The following is a 24,742-nucleotide window of genomic DNA, read 5'->3' as shown; positions in this document are numbered from 1 at the left end:
ACTATCTGTAACCCCAGTGACTTGCCTGGGCTTGCAAAACCTCAGTCACTGTGCTGTCTGGAGACAATACACATCTCTTTAACCTGTGATCAGTGCTCCTTCCACACACATCGTCAGCCACTTTAGGACTTGAACAGCAGGTTAGGTGTAAAGATTCGCATTCTAATCAGTAATCTCTAAACTGTCTGTGCTTTATATGCTCTGTCCGAGGCCAGAACTCTCCATTCACTTGACGAAGAGGGAGTCCCCTCGAAAGCTTGTGAGTTTACTATCAAATAAATCGGTTGGACTAAAACCTGGTGTTGTCAGACTTTTTACGATACTCAGCAGACCAGGAAATCTTTGGAAAGAAACAAGAACAGATCTAATGTTTCATTACCTCATGAAAAATCATGCATTAAATTATTCATATGCGATTTTCCTTTAACAAGTTCCTGCTGGTTTTTTTAGTCCAGCTGACTGCTAATTCTCTCCTAAATTTTTGGCTCAGATTTTGCTGTGTGCAGCAAATGAACGGCTTTCCCCATTCATCTCATACAGTTGCCTTGACATTTAGGTTTGTTAATGCTGACTTCCAGTCATCTAGTGATGAATGTGGCACCCTCTTCAGGGAACCTGTAGCAACGTGAATCAGATCCCATCAAATCAGATTAAAGAGTTTGCAGAGACATGCAGACTGAAAAACAGGAAGTATCAATGTTCTGAGGGTTATCATTTACCAGAAACTAAACTGGATCAACCATATACATACTGTGGTTACAAGACCTCAGAGGCTGGCAATTCCATGGCAATTAACTTAAGCCCTAAATCCTCAAAGCCTGTCCACTATCTCCGGAGTGTGATGGAGTAGTGTCCACTTGCCTGGATGAATGTGACTCCCAACAATATTGCAGAAGCTAAACACCATTCAGGACAAAGCAGTCTGTGTGATAGGCTGGAAGAGGGGGCTGAAGGATGGGTTAGTGAATTTGCTGATGACACCAAGATTAGTGGAGTAGTGAATGAGGTGGAGGGCTCTTGCAGGCTGCAAAGAGACATTGATAGGATGCAGAGCTGAGCCGAAAAGTGGAGTTTAACCCTGATAAGTGTGAGGTGATTCACTTTGGTAGGACAAACTTGAGTGTGGATTACAGGGTCAACGGCAGGGTTCTGAGGGATGTGGAGAAACAGAGAGATCTTGGGGGTTCATATCCACAGATCTCTGAAGCCATGAAGAAAGCTTATAGTGTGTTAGCGTTTATTAACAGGGGGTTTGCGATTAGGAGCTGTGGGGTTATGCTGCAACTATACCGGACGTTGGTGAGACCACATTTGGAATATTGTGTTCAGTTCTGGTCACTTCACTATAAGAAGGATGTGGAAGCATTGGAGAGAGTGCAGAAGAGATTTATCAGGATGCTGCCTAGTTTGGAGGGTAGGTCTTATGAGGAAAGGTTGAGGGAGCTGGGGCTGTTTTCTTTAGAACGGAGGAGGATGAGAGACAACTTATTAGAGGTTTATAAGATGATGAGGGACACAAGTAGAGCGGATGTGCAGAGACTATTTCCTCGGGTGGATATAGCTATTACTAGGGGACATAACTATAAAGTTCATGGTGGGAGATATAGGAGGGATGTCCGAGGTAGATTCTTTACTCAGAGTGGTTGGGTTGTGGAATGCACTGCCTGCTGTGATAGTGGAGTCGGACACTTCAGGAACTTTCAAGCGGCTATTGGATAGGCATATGGAGCACACCAGAATGATAGGGAGTGGGATAGCTTGATCTTGGAATTGGACGTAGCTCGGCTGTACTGTTCTATGTTCTCTGTTCTACAGCTTTCCATAATTAGAACAGACAAATTTATACATTTCAAAGCCACCGTACGTACGTACGCACGCATGCACACAAATGTGTGTGCGCACGCGCACATGGACACGTGGTGTTACAGGAATGGGGTGGGACAGAGGGCCTGGATAGGATGCTCTGTTGGAGAGTTAGTGCAAACTTAATGGGCCAGGTGACGACCTTGTGCACTGTAGAGATTCTACAATTAATGGCAAGTCCATTTTCTCATCATTTACTGTCTGCTTCTCATTTTGAACATTCATAGAAACAGAGAAATTAGAAGCAGGAGGAGGCCATTTGATCCTTCAAGCTTGCTCCACCATTCGTTTTGATCGTAGCTGATGATCAAATTCAATATCCTGATTTTTCCCACCCTCTTCTCCATATCCCTTGATCCATTTAGCCCCAAGAGCTATACCTAAGTTCTCCTTGAAATCAGACAATGTTTTGGACTCAGTTACATTCTGTGGTAGTGCATGCCAAACATTTACCACCCTCTGGGTGAAGAAATTTCTCCTCACCTCAGTTCTAACAGGTTTACCCCTTATCCTCATACTATGACCCCTAGTTCTGGACACTCCACCATTGGGAACATTCTTTCTGAACCTACGCTGTTGAACCCTGTTAGAATTTTATAAGTTTCTGAGTTCCCCTCTCACTCTTCTGAGTGAATATAATCCTAACTGATTCTGTCTCTCCTCATATGGAAGACCTGCCATCTCATGAATCAGCCTGATAAACCTGTGCTGTACTACTTCTATAGCAAGGACATCCTTACTCAGATAAGGACACCAAAACTGCACACATTGCTCCAGGTGTGGTCTCACCAATGCCCTATACGTTGGCAGCAAAATATCTCTTTACTCCAATCCTCTCACTATGGAGGCCAACATGCCATTTGCTCCTTTACTGCCTGCTGTACCTGCGTGTTACTTTCAGTGAATGATGCACAAGGACTCCAAGGTTTTGTTGAGTATCTACATCTCACAATTTATATCTATTCAAGTATTAGTCTGTCTTCCTATTAGTTACCAAAGTGGATAGCCTCACATTTATCTGCATTATACTGCATCTGCTATGCATATGCCCACACACTCAGCCTGTGCAATTCACACTGAAGCGTCTCTGCATCCTCCTCACAATTCATCCTCCCATGCAACTTTGTATCATCTGCAAATTTAGAGATAATACCTTCAGTACCCTCTTCCAAATCATTAATATATAATGTGAACAGTTGGGGTCCTAGCACAGATCCTTGCTGAACCCCACTATTCACTCTGCCAATCAGAAAAAGTCCCACTTATTCCAACTATTTGCTTCATATCTGCTATCCAGCTTTCTGTCCTTCTCTCAAGATATTACCTGCAATTTCACATGCTTTAACTTTACGTTGTAGTCTGTTCTGTGAGATCCTCTCAAAAGCCTTCTGAGAGTCTAAATAAACCATATCCACTGGTTCTTCTCGGTCAATTCTACTTGTTAACATCCTCAAAAAAATTCCAATAGATTCATCAAGCATGATTTCCCTTTTGTAAATCCATGCTGACTTTGTCTGATTATACCACTGCCTTCCAAATGCCGCATTATGAAATCCTTGATAATAGGCTCTAGCAACATCCCCAGTACCGATGTTAGGCTCTCTGGCCTATAGTTCGCTGTTTTCACTCTACCTTCCTTTTTGAAAAGCGGGCTTACTTTAGCTACCCTTCAATCTGTAGGAACTACTCCAGAATCCAAAGAAGTTTGGAAAATAACCAAAAATGGATCTACTATTTCCAGGGCCACTTCCTTAAGTACTCTGGGATGAAAATGATCAGGATCTGGAGATTTATCCACGTTCAATCCCATCAATTTCCCCAAAACCATTTCTCTATCACTGCTGATTTCCTTTAGCTCCTCACTAAAACATGTTTCTCTCAGTGCTCCTGGTATATTATGTATGTCTTCTTTTGTGAAGATGGAAGCGAAGTACAAATTTAATTCCACAGCCATTTCTTTATTTCCCGTTATGAATTCTCCAGTTTCTGATTGTGAAGGGTCTACATTCATTTTTGTCAATCATTTTCTCTTTAAATACCTATAGAAACTTTTACGATCAATTTTTATGTTTCTGCTAGCTTACTTTCGTACTCTATTTTTCCCTTCTTAATCAATCCCTTGGTCTTCCGATGCTGAATTTTAAACTGCTCCCAATGCTAGGTTTATAGCTTTTTCTTGCCAATATGTATGCTTCTTTTTTGAATCTGATACTATCTCTAATTTCCTTTGTAAGCCATGGTTTGGGCACAATTCCCTTGCAAACCTTGCGACAACCAGGAATAAACAGCGTCCGGAGTTCAGCTATTTGTTCTTTAAATGCCTGCCATTGTCTGTCCATGTATTTCCTTTTAATAATACTTCCCAGTCCATCACAGCCAATTCATGCCTCATATCCTCACAGTTACCTTGATTGAGATTCAGGACTCTGGTCTCAGAATCAACTGCATCATTATCCACCTTGACAAAGAATTCTGCCCTAAGGGTTCTCTCACAAGTAGATTGCCAACCAACCCTTTCCCATTGCACAATAATGTTTTTGCTGCCTTTTGTCCTTTTAATGTGTAAAATATTGAACAGAATGGAAGTTATTGCAATAGTTTTTCTTTTAATATGCTTAGCAACTGTCTTCGTTGTTTTTAATATGAGTACTGTTTCTCGTGGTTTGTTCTGCTATCATTACATCTGAATCCTCTAATGGCCTGTTAAATGCACAGAACTGTTTGAGTCTTTAGTATGCTTGCATCATGAAGCAAAGTAACATCTGGTGCCAGCACAATGACATGGAGCTAACTCATCATCAATCCCCAGACCCACTGATCCAGTTTCTACAAAGAAATTCTTAAGGCCATTTTGGTGAATTAGAACAATAATATACGTTTATATTACATCTGCAGAAAACAGCCTATAGTTTCAAAATTTCCCACGGAGTGACCTTCAAGAGAATGGAAGCAAATGAAAATATAAATGCAGTAAATTAGAACTTAGTCATTTAACTTCATTGTCCAGCATCCATTATATAAGGTAAAATGGGACTGTGTTTAAATGACCTAAGGATAATGAACATATCTGTTGTAATTGAGTGGTGTTGTGAGAACAATATAGACATTACTAGAGATGTCATGGCCCCTCCTTGCTCTCCTAATTCACTGCTTGAGTTCTTTCCTTCTTCCTTTATATTCCTCATGGGCTCTGTCCTATTTTAGCTTCCTAAACCTTGCATATATTTCTTTTTTCCTTTTGACTATATTTACAACCTCCCTCATTATTGAAGGGTCCCTTACCTTTAAAGTTAAAGTCATGCACTATAGCAACCCTATTGTTATTGCATCTTTCCATAACTTAGCCATTACTAGAGATGTCATTCGTTTTGACAAAGCTTGCAAGCGTTCATAGGAAACTAGGGAATTTTAAGAAATTCTACTATTTAAAAATAACCTTATTTAGTTAGTAAAAAAAATGATTTCTGCAGATCTAATAATGGAAGATCCTTTGTTGCAATGCAACGTTCTGGTCAGTTTTGATAATGGATATATGTTCTCTTTTTGGAAGTTTATAAGTGAAATTACTTGTTTTCAGGAGCAGTCGTTAGTTATCTTGATGATGTCCCATTTAAGATTGGTGATAAGTTCAAGAGCCCTGCCAAAGTGGGAATTCCTGCTGGATTTTGTATATCAGATTACTCTACACTATTGAGAGAGGTTGAGGTGAGTATGCATAACTCATCTAAGTTTTTGTTTTGCTTTATGTGAAAATTTGACTTAATCATAGTGTTTATGTTAGGAATGGATTCTTTTCACTTTTGAAACCAATATCTGCACCATATGCTGTTGGCTCAGGTTATTTTAATTTACTGTTGCTGTCAGGCAGTATTCCAAATGTTGATCATTTTTTGAATTCCTTTACACCTGTCCAAAATATTTTAAATCTTGTTCCAATTTTAATGGTTTAGTTTGAAGTAACATTCTACATTTACTACTTTTGCACTGTTTACAATCTTTAGAGACTTGTTTCCGATACTGTTTTTTGAGGTTGAAAAGCTCTGCTTTCTTTAGTCTGTTTTTATGTAATCTTTTTCTTTGATACTAACGGTCAGTCTGTCCCTTTTCATTGGCTGTTTTCCATATAGCTTAGTGTCAAAACTGGACTCTGCCTAAAGCAATATTTAGTTGAAACCCTAATTCCTCTTTAGTTGTAGCAGGAGGCTGGGAATCAGAGCAGCAGGTCAGCAGGTGGAGGGATTGAGGGGGAAGGTAGATATTAGGACCAGTAAGGCCAAAAGGAAGGAAAGGCAGAAAAAGGTTAATAAACACGATGGACTGATGAGTATTTATTTCAATACAAGGAGTATAATGGGTAAGTCAGATGAGTTTAGAGCCTAGATTAATACATGGGACAACGCTGTTGGGGCCATTGCGAAGATTTGTTGAGAGAGCGACAAGATTGGCTGCTCAACATTCCAGGGTTCAATGTTTTGGACGAGATAAAGAGGGAGGTAAAATAAGTGGAGTTGTTGCATTACCATCAGGGAGAATGTCACATCTTCACTCAGAGAACAGTATGGCTAGAGCTCAAAAATATGAAGGGTGCAATCACAATGATAGGATTATATGAGAGGCCCCCCTCCCAGCAGCCACCAGGACACTGAGGGACGAACAAATGGGCAGATTATGGAAAGATGCAATAACAATATAGGGTTGCTATAGTGCATGACTTTTTAACTTTAAAGGTAAGGGACCCTTCAATAATGAGGGAGGTTGTGAATTTAGCCAAAAGGAAAAAAGTATATACGAGGTTTAGGAAGCTAAAATAGGACAGAGCCCATGAGGAATATAAAGAAAGCAGGAAAGAACTCAAGCAGTGAATTAGGAGAGCAAGGAGGGGCCACAAAATGACCTTGGCAAGTAGGGTTAAAGAGAATCCCAAGGCATTTTATCCATACTTTAATAAGAGGATAACTAGAGAGAGACTAGAACCACTCAAAGGAGGGAATTGTGCTTGGAGGCAGAGGATGTGGGCAAGATCCTAAATGAGTACTTTATGTTGGTATTCACCAAGGGGAAGGACGTGGAGGATAGTTAGATTGGTGTTAATATGCTAGGGCAATTTGAGATCAAGAAAAAAGTGGTGTTTAGTCTCTTGAAGAGCATTAAGGTGGATAATTCCCCAGGGCCTGATGGGATCTACTCCATGTCACTGAGAGAGGCATGAGAGGAGATTGCTGGGGCCCTGACAAAGATCTTTGTATCCTCACTAGCCACTGGAGAGGTCCCAGAGGCCTGGCATGTAGTTAATGTTTTTCCTCTGTTCAAGAAAGGAAAAAGGGATAGTCCAGGAAATTATAGACAGGTGAGTCTCACATTGGTGGTTGGGAAGTTATTGGAGAGGATTTTTAGGGATAGGATTTACACATGTTTGGAAAAGGCTAATTAGTGAAGGTCAGCATGGCTTTGTGGGTCATGTTTTACTGATAATTGATTTCTTTCAAAGAGATGATGAAGGTAATCGATGAGGGTAGAGCAGTGGATGTCGTGTACATGGATTTTAATAAAGCTTTCATCAAGGTCCCTCGTGACAGGCTCATCCAGAAGATTAAGATGCATGGGATCCGTGGTGACTTGGTCGCTTGGATTCAGAATTAGCTTGCCCTCATTCAACGCCCTTATCATATCTGCCTGCACCACCCCCTTTGACAGTGTGCTCCAGACACCTACTACTCTGTGTAAAAAAAATCTTGCCCCTCATATCTCCTTCGAACTTTCCCCCCTCACCTTAAGTGCATGACCCCCAGTATAAGACATGTCCATCTGGGGAAAAAAGATTCTGACTGTCAAGCCTACCTATGTCTATCATAATTTTACAGACTTCTGTCAGGTCTCCCGTCAATCTCCGTTACTGCAGAGAAAACAACCTGAGTTTTTCCAACTTCTCCTTTTAGCTCATTCCCTCTAATCCAAGCATATCCTGGTAAACCTCTTCTGAACCTCTCCAAAGCATCCAGAGAATGCCATACGCCTTCTTTACCACTCTATCCATTTGTGTGACCACTTTCGGGGAGCTTTGAACTTGAACCCCAAGATCCCTCTGTACACCAATGCTGTTCAGGGTCCTGCCATTAACTGTATACTTACCCTTAACATTTGATCTCCCAAAGTGCAGCACCTCACACTTACCTGGATTAAACTCATTCTGCTATTTCTCTGCCCATATCTGCAACTGATTTATATCCCACTGTATCCTTTGACAACCTTCTACACTACTCACAATTCTACCTATCTTTGTGTTATCTACAAATTTACTAGCCCACCCATCTATGTTCTCATCCAAGTCATTAATTTGTTTATATATAGGTCCCAGTACCGATCCCTGCAGAATACCACTAGTCACGGACCTCCAGTCAGGAAAGGACCCTTCCACCACTACTCTGACTTCTGTGGCAAGCCAATTCTGAATCACATGTCCAAGTCACCTTAATTTTCTGGGTGAGCTTACCATGAGGGACCTTTCTAAAGCTTTACTAAAATCCATGTAGACAACATCTACTGCTTTACCCTCATCAATTAAGTTAGTAAGACATGACCTGCCCCTCACAAAGCCATGCTGACTTTGTCTAATTAGGCCATGCTTTCCCAAATGCACATAAATCCTATCCTCTTTCTCCTTTAATATCCTTATTCTCTACTGAGTTTTTTTAATGCGATATCCTCCTTCCTTTTCAGTGAGCAACTCATCATCTTTGATTTCAATTTCAGTTCACGTGGCCTTCTCTCTGAAGTTCTCCTATCCTAATTAAGTTCTTCCCTCCATGTTAACTCTCCTGTCCATATTCAGGATCATTGTCTTGATATTGCCATCTTACAATGACTTTCTTCTTTCATAGTATTGATCACAGACAAAGCCTTCCCTGTATCCTTCTTCCAACCATCCAACATTATATCCGACTGGACCATATGAAGCACCATCGTGGCTTAATTTACACCCCCCAAATAGCTCATTACTCAATAATTATTCAGAGTGGAATGATCTGGTTTATTCTTTCTAGCAACGGTCTCCTTTTCTCAAGCTTCCTCCATCCTTACTCTGACTTGCAAGGAGCTCTCAGATTTCCTCGTTGCTATGATTATAATCTGACCAACGACTGCATCCCCACTTCATGATGACACCAAATCGATCCTTCCGCCTTGGCTTGCCATGCTGTCATCTTGCCTGTGAGACCTACTTCCTGCTCACTTGATTCCATTTCTACTAAACTGCTGACCATCAAATTTCACATCTTGGCTTTCATGCTGACAACATAAGTAGTTCGTTCTCCCCAAATACATTCACCCCTCTTTTTTGCTTTTAAACAATGATCATTACATCCCCCTGAATAATCCCAGTTTTGACCCCTCTGACCTTGCCACCTACTGACCCATCTGAAAACTTCCTTCCCTCTTAAAGCCTTGAATGTGTGGTTACCTCCAGATCTATGCATAGCTTTCCTGCAAGTCCATGCTTAAATTTGTGCCTCTGGCACAAATGATATGCTTGGTGACTACATGGTGCTGGACTTTCTTGTCCATTGTTGTCAGTGGGACAGTGGATGTTGCTTTCCTATCCTGTCATAACTTGAATATTTCCAACTATGGCTTCCATTTTGATGCTACCCCTGAAGCCCCCAAGGATCCATTGCTATTTCTCTCTTTCTCACCTACATGTTATTCTTTGGCAACATAATCTGAAGTCTTGGGATCATGTGTCACTATGTATGGTGACAATACTCTATTCTAATTGTTCATGACCTCTTATGGCCCTTTGAGTGTCTCTGTGCTGTTGGACTATACCTTATCCGGTCTAGGATGAGTCGCAATTCTGTAATGTTGTACTAAGTCTGAAATCATCACCTTTGACTCGCACAAACTCTACACTTTCACCAGTAATTGCATCCTTCTTCCTAATGTTTCAGGTTGAAACATCTTCTGCAACTATGGTGTAATTGTTGACCCCCAAGCTGAGCTTCTGATTAAATATCTTGTTTGTTGTAAAGACCATCTACTTTCATCTTTGTAACATCACCTTCCTTTTCCCTGTTTCAGCCGATTTGTTACTGAAACTCAATCACACCTTTGTCACCTTCCATGTGACTATTCCAATACTCCCGTGGCTGGCCTTGTATCTTACACTGTCTATATATTTAATCTCATTCAAGACTCTGCTGTCTTTCTTTCTTAATCATTTATGGAATGTGGGAAAAGCTGGTCTGGCCTCAATTTATTGCCCATTCTTAATTGCCCTGGAGACAGAGGTGGTGAGCTGCCTTCTTGAACTGCTGCAGGTGTAGGTACATCCACCGTGCTGCTAGGGAGGGAGTTCCAGGATTTTGACCCAGCAACAACGAAGAAATGGTGATGTATTTCCAAGTCAGGATGGTGAGTCAACTTCCAGATGGTGGTGTTCCCAAGTCAGTTACCCTTGTCCTTCTAGATAGTAATGGTCATGAATTTGGAAGGCCTGACCATACCTACACCAAAGTTCCTTCATCAGAACTTGTGCTGGTTGATGTACTTTGTCTATTGGTTCCCCCAATGTGCTCATCTTCCTGTTTAAATCTCCTCATAATCTCGTTCCTCCTTAACATCTTCCAGTCCTACAAGTCATCACACACATTGAAATAATTCTGCTGCTCTTTTACATTCACAATGGTTCATTTACTTTTCCTATATAATGGTTTTAGTAAACATTTGGAATTTTCTTAGGTAGATTAATGAAGTTTGTCAGCTGTGTTCCTTTCAAATTATTCTTTAGATTTTAATGGTAAAATGTGATGTTTCTTTTTTTAGTATGATTTCTCTTTCGAGGAGAGGACTATAAAATGGGCTAAAGAAATAAAACAAATTAAAACTGCGCAAGAGGCAGCCAGTTTAAACAGGGATACTTCTTCAGTGACTGCTGAATCGGAAGCATTTTCGGAGAGAAAAAGTGGAATCCAATATACTGATGGACCACATTCTTCAGCATTTCCACTGACTATCAACCCTATACTTGCCAGTCTAAGGCACAACAACATTCTAACCCCAATGCCAGCTAATAGCAAAACTGTAACTCAAAAAGACCCAAGTCCTCCTTTCATAACTAAATTCAATCTTGCAGACTTTGAAAGTGAAGAGGATCCTTTTGATAAACTGGAATTAAAAACACTAAATGATAAGGAGGAACTCAAAAACATTCTTGAAGTTCAGGCGAGTTCACGACCAATGATTATTCCACAATTGGATAATGACCTGGATGTGCAGATTGTGGGATCCACAGATGCATCACCAAGCCCAGAAGTGCAGGCCTCAGCTGAGGAGGCTACCTCAGAGTTCAAATCTCTTCACAAGCCAAATGGCCTCATAAATTTGCCGCAGTTAGAGAACTGTGAAAAAGTGCCCTTCTCTGCCAAAGTATCTCTCCCTTCTGCTTCAACTGTCAGCAATATCAAATCTCTGTCCTTTCCTAAACTGGATTCTGATGAGAGTGAGCAGAAGGCTGCTAAACTCACTGGTACTTTCCACAGCACAAGCCTACCTAATGGCACTTTGTTTAGTTCATTAAAGAACTGTGAGCAGTACAAAGCTAGCAGTTTGAATGGACATAACTTCTCTGTTGCATCCATATGTTCCTCATCAAGTTTGGAGCTTGGGATTGATAACACCACAGCAGTGTTGTCTTCTTCAAGATCAGATGTTTCACCAGTTACGTCAACAACTGGAACAGAGAACTCATCTCACAATGCAGTAAAGCTGGTAAGATGTTGTTTTCAAATTAACTTGCCTAGATTCTGGTTGCAGATTCCTCAGACTAACTCTTATGTTTGTTCAAGTATGTAATAATTTGTGTGAGCATACTTTTGTTGTATACTTTTGTATAGAGAACATCAGTTGTACACTCTCTGCAGTGAAATTTAAGTTAACTATATCAGTTCACTCCCATTTGCCTGTTCCTTGTCAGCAGAAAGTAGCATTCCTCCACTCTGAGATTTCCAGTGCATTATTCCAGAAAGTTAGAATCAGTGACTCCAGGGTGAACTTCTGTCCTACCATCTCCTCCTAACATCCTACTGTGAAAATTCACATTTTTTGGTGGTGGAATGCTTCCTGTTGTCTGATTGTTGTGCCTCAGTGATGCAATCCTTAACCATGTATTTACATAGAATTTACATTAATATATTAATTCATAATGATGGGATACTGAAACTTACAACCAATCTGATGGGACGTCCTGTGCCTTGGATTGCTGATCTGACTGTGGCCTCATGCTGTCTTTGAATTCTTCTCTCTCATTCCATAAGTCCACATTGAAGCCGATGATTCTTTCAGGTAACAAGGCTTCAGGCCAGGTAGAGGTCACACTGGGCCCTTATAAGGAGATTGATTAATGTGATCCCTGAGATAGCAAGCTGGGTGGTTTGTCAGGAACTAGGAACCTGCTCAGTCACCCAGAGGTTTTTGTTCAGCTGACATACTGGGTTTTGTTTTGGGCTTTAATGAATGCCAAGTTACTGGCAGCCCCTTCAATGGAGGGACAGCTTTGAAGAGCCAGATGGGTGATCATACTTCTGAAAATGGACAGCACATTGCTTCAACATTCAGGAAAGGAATATGCTTGGCAGGGTGAAGGAGCATTTCACAGTTCTCAGCTAGCACAGTTAGGCTACTTAGACATAGTGTTCCATTGGATATAAGGATGACTCTTTTTTTTCTGAGGACCTCTAGGTCAGGTTGCCTTTTGTTCCAGATCACCTGCAACCATCTGAAAACTCCAAAATGGCATCTTGTGTATCCTTCACATCCTTCGGCTCTCAGTTGGGAGACGTATCTTTAATTGTCTTTAAACTTGAGCACACCCTCTCTAATCCTGTCCACCTATGCATCTCTCTCTTGCCTTCTTTAAGATGCTCCCTAAAATTTATATCATTGACCAAGCTTTTAGTCACCTATCTTTGTATGTTGTTTTTGACTTGATGTCACTCTGTCAGATTACTGTGCTGTGAAACAACTTAGGACATTTTACTACATTAAATGTGCTATATAAATTCAAGTTGTTACAAAAAAATCACTAACGTTAATAAACAAAACACAAGTGAGGGTTGTCAACTAGCAACATTTGTAATAAATATTGCAGATATTTATCTGGTAAAATGTTCACAATTTGAGGGGAAGATGGTAGTACTGTGATGATGTCAGTATGAATCCCGAGGCCCAGGTTCTAAGGACATGGGTTGGAATTTTCCCAAAGTCTGACAGGCTGTCAGATTCAGACTGAAAACCGACATTTATCTCTCCAGATGCACAGCCGAGTTTTCACTCCAGATTTTGGGCAGTACAGTGGCACAGTGTTTAGCACTTACAGCTGCCTTACAGTGCCAGGGACTTGGGTTCAATTCCTGGCTTGGTTCACTGTCTGTGTGGAGTTTGCACATTCTGCATGTCTGCGTGGATTTCCTCTGGGTGCTCTGGTTTCCTCCCAAAGTTTGAAAGACGTGCTGGTTAGGTGCATTGACCTGAACAGGCACTGCCAGAATGTGGTGACTAGGGGAATTTGACAGTAACTTCATTGCACTGTTCATGAAAGCCTTACTTGTGACTAATAAATAAAACATTTTCTGGCACTCAGTGCATAGGGAATCTGGGAGAAGTAGTTTGCAGTGTCACAGGTGAGGCTTGACAGAGCTGGCAAGACCATTTTCACAGAGATCAGGGCACCATCTTTAAATGGTGCTCCGATCTGTGCTACAAATCCGCCCCCCCCCCCCGCCCCGTAACTAGCATCACACCAGCACTGTAATCCATATATGTCACTCATTTACGAGGTTGCAAGCTTTCATTAATATTTATTTCAAATTATCAACCTTTCCCAAAAAGGTTGGACTTTTTCCAGAGTTCTGATACCATGAGCTGAATTTGTAATATTCATTGTGATCATGTGTGCCATATCTAATTTCCCAAGGTGCATTAGAGCCATTCAGGCATTTATTTGTTAGCTTCTAGCAGTTTCTACTCCAAATATTTTCAAAATCATTCAAAGGACACATTTTTAAAAGCTTTACTGAAGTAAAATTCATGTCTTTTTAAAAATGTGCCTGAGTGAGACTTAGAGAAAATTGATATTCTTCTGATTGCATGCACAGAATATTTCCTTTGTGTTCAATGATCTCAGACATTGAGGAGGGGTTGGTAAGAGAAAGAGGGAGAATCACAAGCAAGGGTGAAAGGGAGAAAACTTGTTTTTCCTCAGATACTGTTGCTTCAATGGAAACAATTCCAGTTGAATTTTAAAACCAGTTAATTATTTAATCTGTTTTATTGATATTTAGGAATGGCTTTAATCTGTGTGCCTGAGATTCTAATTTCTAAAAGCTGCGGCATGAGTAGGGAAGAGAAAGGCAAAGTTTCTTTGTGCAAGTTGAATTTTGAAGATAAATCCAGCTCTTTTGAGGGAAACAAATAAGAAGGGAGAAAAGGAGGAAACCATTTGAGTGGTGGATGGCTGTAGCAACTTGGGTGGACTCTTTTGCTCTCTATCTTTGTCTCCTTGTCACTCTTTCCTCACCTTCTTACTTTTGCTTACCCCCATAATCACATCAAGCTATACATATTGCATCCTGTTGTGTTATGATTGTTTGGTTTCATACATTTATTTATTCTTTTCTAAGCACTCGAAGAACTGAGATAAAATATTCATCATTTTAGCTCAGGCCACATTGTAATGATTTTAACAAAATGTGAAATTAGAACAACCCTATTACTAAAAATTAAGTCCTAGGTGGTGACGAAAACAGTTGGATTGGGAACCACTGTTTGATAAATAAAGTTTAAGTTTTTGGAAATAGTTGTTGTTACAGGGTGTAAGAGGAATTTCCTCAGGTTTCCCTTAGGTGCTCTGTATTTGTTGAACCTCACAACCAATACACAGACTGCGAATGACAGTATATAGTTAAAGAATGAAAAGGAATTTATTTGCTAATGCATACATTAGGAGAGAGACACAGTCAGTGAGGGTTGACTGTCCTCTCTGAGCTAATATTGCAAGGTAAAATTTTATATTATTCTGAACATTTCAATATCCCACCCTGTCTTGTCAATCAGACTGGAGGGCCCAATCACAACGTTATCCATTATTACTTTAGCCAATAATCTGGCAACAGGAACAGAAGATTATTAGTTTATTGCCCATGTAGGTTCCTTCCCCTTTAGTTAGGAAACCTAACCCACGTCATTACTAATAACCAAGGCCATAGTTAACATCTGTGATTTTTAATGGTGAAAGGAGTCCCTGTTTTACTGGAACTGGGGCCTCCTTTATCAGCTTGAAAGACTGCTCCAGCCTCACTACCCATGAATGAATTTACTCCTTAAATACCAAGCCTATTAAACATGCCTTTTGCATATCCAAAAACAGATAACAGAAGCTACCTTTCCGTGCTCCGTTGTATTAAAAGAATTTGACCTGTCTACCACTGTTTCCTATCATGCTGCATTCAGAACGAAGTTTGCCATGGTGCACAATACGTGTGTATAGTTTAAGCTTATAATACTTGGTTAATTTGTGGTTTTACAGTTTATAATACTTTGCATATTTTGTTCCAGGCAAGTTGTGAATGCTCTCTCTCTATATATGGCACTTTATAATTACCTTAACTTAATCTACTTATTATAGTAAAACTAAAATGAAGGGCCTCGTACAAAGAATGCCATATTCCACCCCCGCCCCCCCCCCCCCCCCACACCAATCAAGTGGCATTAATGGAAATCTGTTGTCCGAACTAAAGTTGAAACAGCTTTGGAGATTGTATTTCTGTACAAAATGCGAAAGCATTATTCTGTTTTGTTTTTGACCTGCAAAATGCATAAAGTGCCTATGCCTTTATACACCCTTTGGAATATTTTTGAAGTCTGATTGGTTTGACAGAATGACTAATGAAAGATTTTATTATGCTGTGGCTGCTCTGGATCAGGTTTACAGGGATTTTTGTGAAATATGTTATGTCAGTTAAATCAAAGACCTGGTATCCTTGGCAACAGACTTGTGTGATTCTTCATTTTCAACAGTTTTATTAACATGATTTTCCAATTGCCTTGCATACAATTGAAATAAAAGGTCTACCCTGTTAACCTGTGGAAAAAAGTATTTGTTTGACTTTGCTTTACTTGAACAGGTGGATGAAATAAGTGATGTTGATACAAGCTCTTCATTGATTTACCAGAATTTATTGTTGCAAAGTTGTCATGCTGCCTTCATTGCCTCCTCTGCTATCTGGTAGTGAAGTGTGTTATTCAAATACTTACAGGTTCATCTGTATTAGTTTATGACAAATGGCTGCGCTGCAGTTGAAGTACCCTGGTATTACTATCTCTTTTCCTTTCATCGCCTCTTTCCATTTTTAATTCCCCAGTGTCACATGGAGGGTATCACAGAAGGTCCAAATGCAATATGACTTTTATGCAAGTAAACCAGACTACAGTATACAAGGAATAAAGCCATGAATCCCTGTTTATTCAGCCAAGCAGCAGAATAGATTTCAGGACACAATCAGTAATTTAAAAAAAAGTTGGGAATTGATTATAAACTATTTAGGCAGTAGTTTAAAATATTTTTATTTATTTGACCTAAATTGATTCTGTTGCTCAGTGTCACCCCAGTGCTGCAGTTGCAGTTGAATGGTTGACATCTAGTTAATTGTCGAAAGCCCATATCCTACAAACAGAAAATTAACACGGAAGCACGCTTATGTTCCGGAAAGAACATAAGAACATATATTGCATTATGTTTATTGCATGGGGGCTGATATACAATATTAAGGGAAGTCTTGGTGAAATTCGATGGGGCTTTGGTGAGAGCACACCTCGAGTATTGGGCTGACAATGGGCTGGAAAGCCAGGGCAGCACTGCCTCAGCCCTTTGGGGGGAGTACTGGGTGGAGCTTAGGCCTAAAATACAGCCGATGTGTTTCCATCACAGCTTCTGCCTTTTTAAGGTATGAGAACTTATCTCCAGGAACTGCTGGCCAGTTGGAAGACGTATTAGTTCTGGCAAGACCACTTGGCGCAGTGGCCACTTCTGGAACTGCACCCAGCTGAGAAATGCCTCCTCGAAACAAGGTAAAGGGGGCCAGGTCATTTGGCACCAATCAGGTTGGTGAGGCTAGGACAGAGTGTTTCGGTAGGGATCAATATATATTTCACAAATGCCCAATTATGTAGGCCCCCTCTCCAGAGATCACAGGAAGGCCACCAGAGTTCAACAATCTCCCCATGTGGTGGAGGGATCTTGTCATTAATAAAATGGCAGTGGGAAGAGTCTGCTATTTGGCCTTTTTAGTGTCTTAATTAGCTTTGTGATGGAAGAGCAGAATGCGATGGCAATAGGAAAGTTGGGGGTATTGCACCTACTGCCATTTTTGAAGCCCCCAACCCTTCTCTAATTACACTTTTGCAGATCCCATAACATTCAACCAATTGCGTGCAGTTTGGTTTCCTTGTTTTAAAGTTTAAACTATATTTATTAGTCACAAGTAGACTTATGTTCACGTTGAAATGAAGTTACTGTGGAAATCCCTTTGTTGACACACTTGGGTACACTGAGGGAGAATATAGCATGGCTAATGCATCTAACCTGGACTGTGGGAGGAAACTAGAGCACCTGGGTGAAACCCACGCAGACACAGGGAGCACATGCAAACCCCACATAGTCAGTGGCCCACACCAGAAATTGAACCTGGGTTCCTGGCACTTGAGGCTATAGTGTTAACCACTGTGCCACCGTGTCACCCTATTTTACAAGGATCAACATGTTCACTCGATTGATTCGTGGAATGACAGAATCATCCATCAAGAAGAAATTGAGTACATTAGGCCTATTATTTCTAGAGTTTAAGAAACTGAGCCATTTAGACGTATACAGTTGTTGAGGCGGGAAAGAGATGGTGGCAGTGTGGATAATGAGAGTCTGTAAAGTCTAGAACTGGGATTCATACTCTGAGTAGGAGAGTCAGCCATTTCAGATTGAGATGAGAAATCTTTTCACAGCAATGTAAATCTTTGGAATTCTCTGTGCTGGAGAGCTGTGGCTGCTCAGTTAGTGAATACATTTAAGATAGATTGGTGCATTTTTGTATCAAAGGATCCAGGAATAGATTAGAAAAATGAAGTTGAGGTAGAAGATCAACCATGATCTTACTGAATAGCAGACAGAGTCAAGAGGTAAAATGACCTATTCCTACTCCTATTTTCATGTTTGTATGCTACCAATCTATGTAAAGACGTTGGTAAAATCAAACCTGTTGGTTGCATTTCAAAAATCATTAAAAAATGCTTTGTAATTCATGGTAATTCCCTGTTTTAAACTATTAGGATTATAGAGTGTGAAAGAGGCCATTTGGCCCATCAAGTCAGCACAGTGCTTAGTACTGCTGCCTCACAGCGCCAGGGACCCGGGTTCAATTCTGGCCCCACACTGAAATTTGCACATTCTCCCCATGTCTGCATGAGTTTCCTTGGGTGCTCCGGTTTCTTCCTACAGTCCAAAAGTGTGTGGGTTAGGTTGATTGGCCATGCTAAATTAACGCTAGTGTCAGGGAGATTAGCAGGGTAAATATGTGCGGTTATGGGAATAGGGCCTGGGTGGGATTGTGGTTGGTGCAGACTTGATGGACTGAATGGCCTCCTTCTGCACTGTAGGGATTTTAGCTCCCACCTAATCCCATCTGCCATAGCCACTTGGCTCAGAGCCCTGAATGTTATGATATGCCAAGTGCTCATCCAATCACTTTTTTAAAGGATGTGAGGCAACCTGCTTCTACCACCCTCCCACGCAGCACATTTCCAGACTGTCACCACCCTCTGAGTAAAAAAGATTTTCCTCACATCCCCTCTAAACCTCCTGTCCCTCACCTTGAACCTATGTTCCCTCGAGACTGACCCTTCAACTAAGGGGAACAGCTGCTGCTTATTCACGGTGTCCTGATGAAGGGGCAACGGTCCAAAAGCTTGTGCTATCAAATAAACCTGTTGGACTTTAACCTGGTGTTGTTCGATGACTTACTATTCCAGTCCAACGCTGGCAACTCCACATCATGTCCCTCATAATCTTGTTAGTAGAAAATAACACACATTTGAGGTAAATAAACATGGCGATTCAGCTTATAACTGGCCAAATGTTGTTATGGTTGTATCAATGTTCCCTCTAATGTCCCTTCACTGTGCATAGGTCTCTTTGTTGCAGTTTGCAGCCCCATTAAGATTGCCATATGGTTGGGTACTTCCACGTATTTTAAAGGAACCATTGTGTATTGGTCCCCTGCATGGCGTATTTCAGTTTGCAAGCATGGCCGCACACTTGCATAGTTTAGATGGAATATTGGACAAAAATGTCCACCATATATCAGTCATAATTCAGCAGTAACACTGTGGCATCAGGTCATAAGAACATAACATAAGAACATAAAAAATAGGAGCAGGAGTAGGCCATATAGCCCTTCGAGCCTGCCCCGCCATTCAATAAGATCATGGCTGATCTGTCGTGGCTCAGTTCCACATTCCCGCCCTCTCCCCAATACCCTTAATCCCCTCGCTTATCAAAAACCCTCAACCCGCGTCTTAAAAATATTTAGCGAGGCAGCCTCCACCACTTCAACGGGCAGAGAATTCCAGAGATTCACCACCCTTTGAGTGAAGAAGTTCCTCCTCAGCTCCGTTCTAAACCGCCCCCCCTTTATCTTGAGGCTGTGCCCCCTAGTCCTACTGTCCTTTCTGAGCGGGAAGAGTCTCTCCACCTCTATCCAATCCATTCCATTCATCATCTTATACGTCTCAATGAGATCTCCCCTCATTCTTCTAAACTCTAACGAGTACAAGCCTAGTTTATTCAGCCTCTCCTCATAGCTCAACCCCCTCAACTCCGGTATCAGCCTAGTAAACCTCCTCTGCACTCCCTCCAAGGCCAAAATATCCTTGCGTAAGTGCGGCGACCAAAACTGCACACAGTACTCCAGCTGTGGCCTCACCACTGCCCTGTACAGCTGCAGCAAGACCTCCCTACTTTTATATTCAATCCCCCTCGCCATGAAGGCCAGCATCCCATTCGCCTTCCTGACCACCTGCTGCACCTGCAGGCTGGGTTTTTGCGACTCATGCCAGAGAATGTGGGTTCAAATCGCATGCCAGGGATTTAGCATATAAACTACTCTGACATTTCAGTGCAACAGGGAAGGAGTGCTTCACTGTCAGAGGTGCTGTCTGTTAGTTGGAACATTAAACCAATATGTCTGCCAACTGTCCTGTTGGATGTAAGACATTTATGGCACTGCTCAAAGAGTAGTGAAATTCTCCCTTGTGTCCTGACCAATAATTATCCCTCAACCAACATCACATTAAAGTAGAAAATCTGATTATTTATTTAATGCTTTTGTGGGAATTTGCTGCATGCACATTGTTGTGTTTTTGTACACTACAATAGTAACTACACTTCAAAAAGTTCTTCACTAACTATAAGGGGCTTGAAGTGCCCTGAGATCTGTGAAAAGTGTGTATGTACGTTTTTTTTTGTTCCTTCTTTCTATTGCTTTTGCCCTCACTTTCTTCAAATGCTATTCTAACTATTTTGTAATATCATGTGAAATGGTGTAAAATTATGTTGAGTTGTTGCATATAACTGGAGATTTTAGAATAGGAACACTCTTAGAAGTGGTTAACATTTTTAGAATTGAAAGAGAATTTGGATAAAGATCTCAGCTTCTTGTTTAATCAGTAAACACAAAGGATGTGCCTTTGAGCAGGGACTTGAAATAAAGCAAGGTAATTACTTTCACCATATGTATGGGCACCGTGGTCACGCAGTGGGAGATGGTCACCTTTATTGCATTCTGTTATTTGACTCTGATTTTTTATTAGTACACCGATAAAAGTGAATCCTGAAATGTTCCCTAATTATAAGTTTTAAAAATGATTGCTTCATTATTCTCATCTTTGTTTGTCATTTGATCTGGCCGAAGGTGTAATTTTTTTTATTGTTATAGTGGCATTCCTCAAATTATTTGACTATTTACTTACCATTTCATGACAGTAGATATTTTAAGTGCATCATCAAGGTTTTGGATAGAAATTGTTTCCGGTATTTGGTAAAGGTTTAAACTGAACAACACCAAATAATCAGACTCTACCAAATGATCTTTTGTTTGGGGGCATAGGCCCCTTATTATTGTCTGTTCTTAAATACCTGTTTGATATTTGTTTTGGCACTGCCTTTACAAAAATGTAGTATAGAACTGACAAAAGTGCAGTGACTACAATTCACCAAGGCAGCTGGAAGTTGCATTAGCAAGGATATGCTTTCATTACAGCATAAAATACCTGGTGCAAAACTGACCTTAACTTTTCAAGTTACAATAAACCCACTGGTGACCATCTGTATCTCGTTTCTTGCTTTAATAATAATTTTAAACAGCTGATCCCGGTTGGGTTTTCAACTCTGACCAGCATTCTAGAGGCTGCAAACATCTCTCGTTTGTGCATTATAATGTTTAAGTTAGAAATTGTGCATGAATCATAAAAACTGACAGCAGGAGGCAATTCAGCCCCTCGACTCTGCTCTGCCATTAATATGATCACGGCTGATTTCATCTTGCCCTCACCTCCACTCTCCTACCCTTTCACTCTAGCCCTTCAAATCCTTGCTATTAAAAATCTGTCCACCTCTTCATTAAATTTACTCAAATGTTCTGGCATCCAACATGCTCTGGGGTACTGAATTCTACAGACTCTCAACCCTTTCAAAAAAATAATTTCTCCTCATCTCCATTCTAAATCTGCTACCCCTTATCCCAAAAGCAAGGTTAGTGCATTACTGCGTTAGGGACTGTTCTTCCTGTCAAGTGCACAAAAACCCTAGTTTATAGTACAACAATGCTGATAATTTTGACAGTTTTGTTCATTGTGGCAAATAGAAATACCTGTTTAATTGGAATGTTCTTATCAGGCTGAGGTTAAGGCATATATTTAAGGAAAGTTCAATCTTAGTTGTGAAATATGAACATTTTATTAACTTTACTGTTTGTGAATTTAATTCAGGTTAAAGAATTCCAATTCAAATTGTTATCCAAATAAAGACTTTTTATTGTGTGCGATCTGATTAATGTATATTTCTCTTTAAATTTTAATTTTGAAAATCCTGAGAAATTTATTGCAATTTTCAAGAATTTTCTGCATTAAATAAATGAACGCCATTTATTTAAACTTGTATTTAAATTGTTTCCTCAATGTCACTGTCTTCTAAATAGGTTAATTGTGGAAACCAACCTGCTGCAGAAAAAATCACCATAACCAACAGAGATGCATCAAAGAGTTCAGAATGTTTTGATCTACTTCAAGCATTGACTCCAAGTGAGAGACAGTGTGCAGATACAATAGTTAGTATGGGATACTCCTGTGAGAACGTAATAAAAGCCATGCAGAAACGAGGAGAAAACCTGGAACAGGTAAAGGTATATATATTAAATGACATTCAGTGTGGTACAAATTTTAAACACATGCTTGATATAAACTTGCGTCCTTCAAAACATTTTTGTGGATCCAAAGATCATTTTGTTGAATGATCAGTCATACTGGGGAAGAAGATCACAAAATGGTCATGTCACTGGTCAAGTAATCCAGAGGCCCAGACAAATCCTCTGGGACATGGGTTCAAATCCCACTGTAGCTGGTGGAATTTAAATCCAATTAATAAATGTTTGGAATTGAAAGCTGATGTCTGTGTAACTATCATTGATTGTAAAGACCTTTCAGATTCACCAGTGTCCTTTAGGGAAGAAAATATGTTGCCCTTATCTGATCTGGCTTGCATGTGGTTGACCATTAACTTCCCTCTGAAATGGCCTAGTTTCCACTTGTATCATGGGTAATTAGGGATGAGTAACAAATGCCCACATCTCATGAAAGGATAAAGATATTAAAACGATTTAACTGAACTAGCTAATCATGCTAGAGTAATGAATTGGATTTTCTTACTGCACTTAGCTTTCCTTTATGTTAGAAGTTGGAATTTTCCATTTTTCGCTCAATTAAGTCTTGCAGATATGTTTCTGAGAGAGGTGAATAGGGAGAATCAGTTATGAATATCTTTTTGATTTGGGCTGATACCTTGCTGCCAAAAGAACAAGTGGTTTTAATCAGCATTGTGAGAGAATTAGAAATAACATCTTTTGGGTCTTTTCTGTTTGTATAAGATATTTCTTAAAGAAAGCAACTGTATTGAAGCGTATTGTATCCCTTAAAAATCAGTGCAGATGAAAGCAAGAAATAATTAGGCAATTATCTGTTTTTAATTGGAACTTTTATGAAACCATTATTGATCATTGTAAAAATCCATCTGGTTCACATTCTTTGGGGAAGGGAATCCACCACCATTCTTACCTGATATGGCCTACATGACTCCAGATCTGCAGTTAGGGATGGGCAATGAATGCTGCCCTTGCCAGCAACCACTTCCTATGAAATAATAAGAAAAACTATCTACTGCCTCAGTGTTTTTGGACTGTTTGCCAAAATTTGATCTGGTTCACTTTGCTATTGAGTTATATATTGCAGCTTGTGCCTATGCAATGCCAAAACTGCTTTTAATCAATGCAAAAGTAGTGTAAGTAATAATAAAATATGTTGATTTGATGGAATAGCTTCATTTAAATAAAACATTTGAAACTGGTACTGCATATGCTGCAGAATTATGATCACTAATTTCAGGAATAATTGCTCACCAAATTGAAATGCAATTGAACAGTATTCATTGCGTCAAATTAAAAGGTTAGTGCATTAGTTGTTACAGGAATGAAGAAAATTTTGTTTGTTCAAACCAAGATACAATCTAACATACAAGTCATTCTGTTAATGATTTTAATAATGGACTGAAAACTTTCATGTTCACATCAACTTGATCAAAGTTCAATCTCAGAAGTAGCCAGCAGTGATTTGAAACACATTAGAGAAAATTAAAATTTAAAACATAGAAACATAGAAGATAGGAGAAGGCCATTTGGTCCTTCGAGCCTGCCATTCATTACGATCGTGGCTGATCATCCAACTCAATAGCCTAACCCTGTTTTTTCCCCATAACCTTTGATCCCATTTGCCCCCATTTAAAAAAAAAAGATTTGCATAAACTTGAGTGTAAAGCTGTGCTAGTAAATTTCTACAAGAAAGTTCATGATAATGGAGGAAAGAACTGAACTGACTGTTGAGGAAGGTATTTAAATGTGCAGATTCCAGCAGCAGCATTTCACAATGTTCTAGGTAAATTTGATGATGTGGAAATGCCAGTGTTGGACTGGGGTAAACACAGTAAGAAGTCTCACAACACCAGGTTATGTGCCTTTATATGCCCTGTTTGTGGTCAGAACTCCCTACTCACCTGACGAAGGAGCAGCGCTCCAAAAGCTAGTGGCGTTTACTACCAAATAAACCTGTTGGACTTTATCGTGGTGTTGTGAGACTTCTTACTAAATTTGATGAAGCATATATTAATGTCCAGTCATTGCAGAACATACTGGATGTTTGGGTATGTTGTTAGGTCAGTAGAGATTAGGAACAAAACTGGTATGCTAAGGCTGTGTAGTGCAATGTTGCACTATGAACACTGCATTCAATTCTGATCATCTAGGTATATGGGAAAGGCTCAAATCCTGGTCAGTTTGGGACTGACCTCTATTCAAGTCTGAATAATAAGAAATTGTTTGGAAAGACTTCAACTCTTCAGCTTGAAAAGGTGAAGGAGAAAAGGACCTTTATAAAGCCATTTAAGACACTAAAATGGATAAGGTTACTTCTGAACAATTTGGTTAAACCTTACAGTGCTTTAGGGCATGAATACAAACTG

General features: G+C 40.1%; 1 protein-coding gene across 3 annotated transcripts in view; it reads left to right on the top strand.

Moving 5' to 3' along the window:
• The window catches only part of ubap1 (ubiquitin associated protein 1), a 61,364-nt gene that overhangs the window by 22,959 nt on the left and 13,663 nt on the right, over window positions 1–24,742 (top strand). For all 3 annotated transcript variants that reach the window (XM_080213492.1, XM_080213412.1, XM_080213578.1), the window contains exons 3-5: window positions 5,441–5,568; window positions 10,681–11,625; window positions 22,155–22,352. In XM_080213492.1, coding sequence (XP_080069618.1) covers window positions 5,441–5,568; window positions 10,681–11,625; window positions 22,155–22,352 — 1,271 coding nt within the window. The remainder of the gene's footprint in view (window positions 1–5,440; window positions 5,569–10,680; window positions 11,626–22,154; window positions 22,353–24,742) is intronic.

This window comes from Carcharhinus amblyrhynchos, chromosome 1 (assembly GCF_965287045.1).
Source record: "Carcharhinus amblyrhynchos chromosome 1, sCarAmb.v2.hapA, whole genome shotgun sequence".
Lineage (NCBI taxonomy): Eukaryota > Metazoa > Chordata > Chondrichthyes > Carcharhiniformes > Carcharhinidae > Carcharhinus > Carcharhinus amblyrhynchos.
The sequence above is the reverse complement of the archived record's forward strand: the minus strand, read 5'-3'. Positions and strand labels throughout refer to the sequence as shown.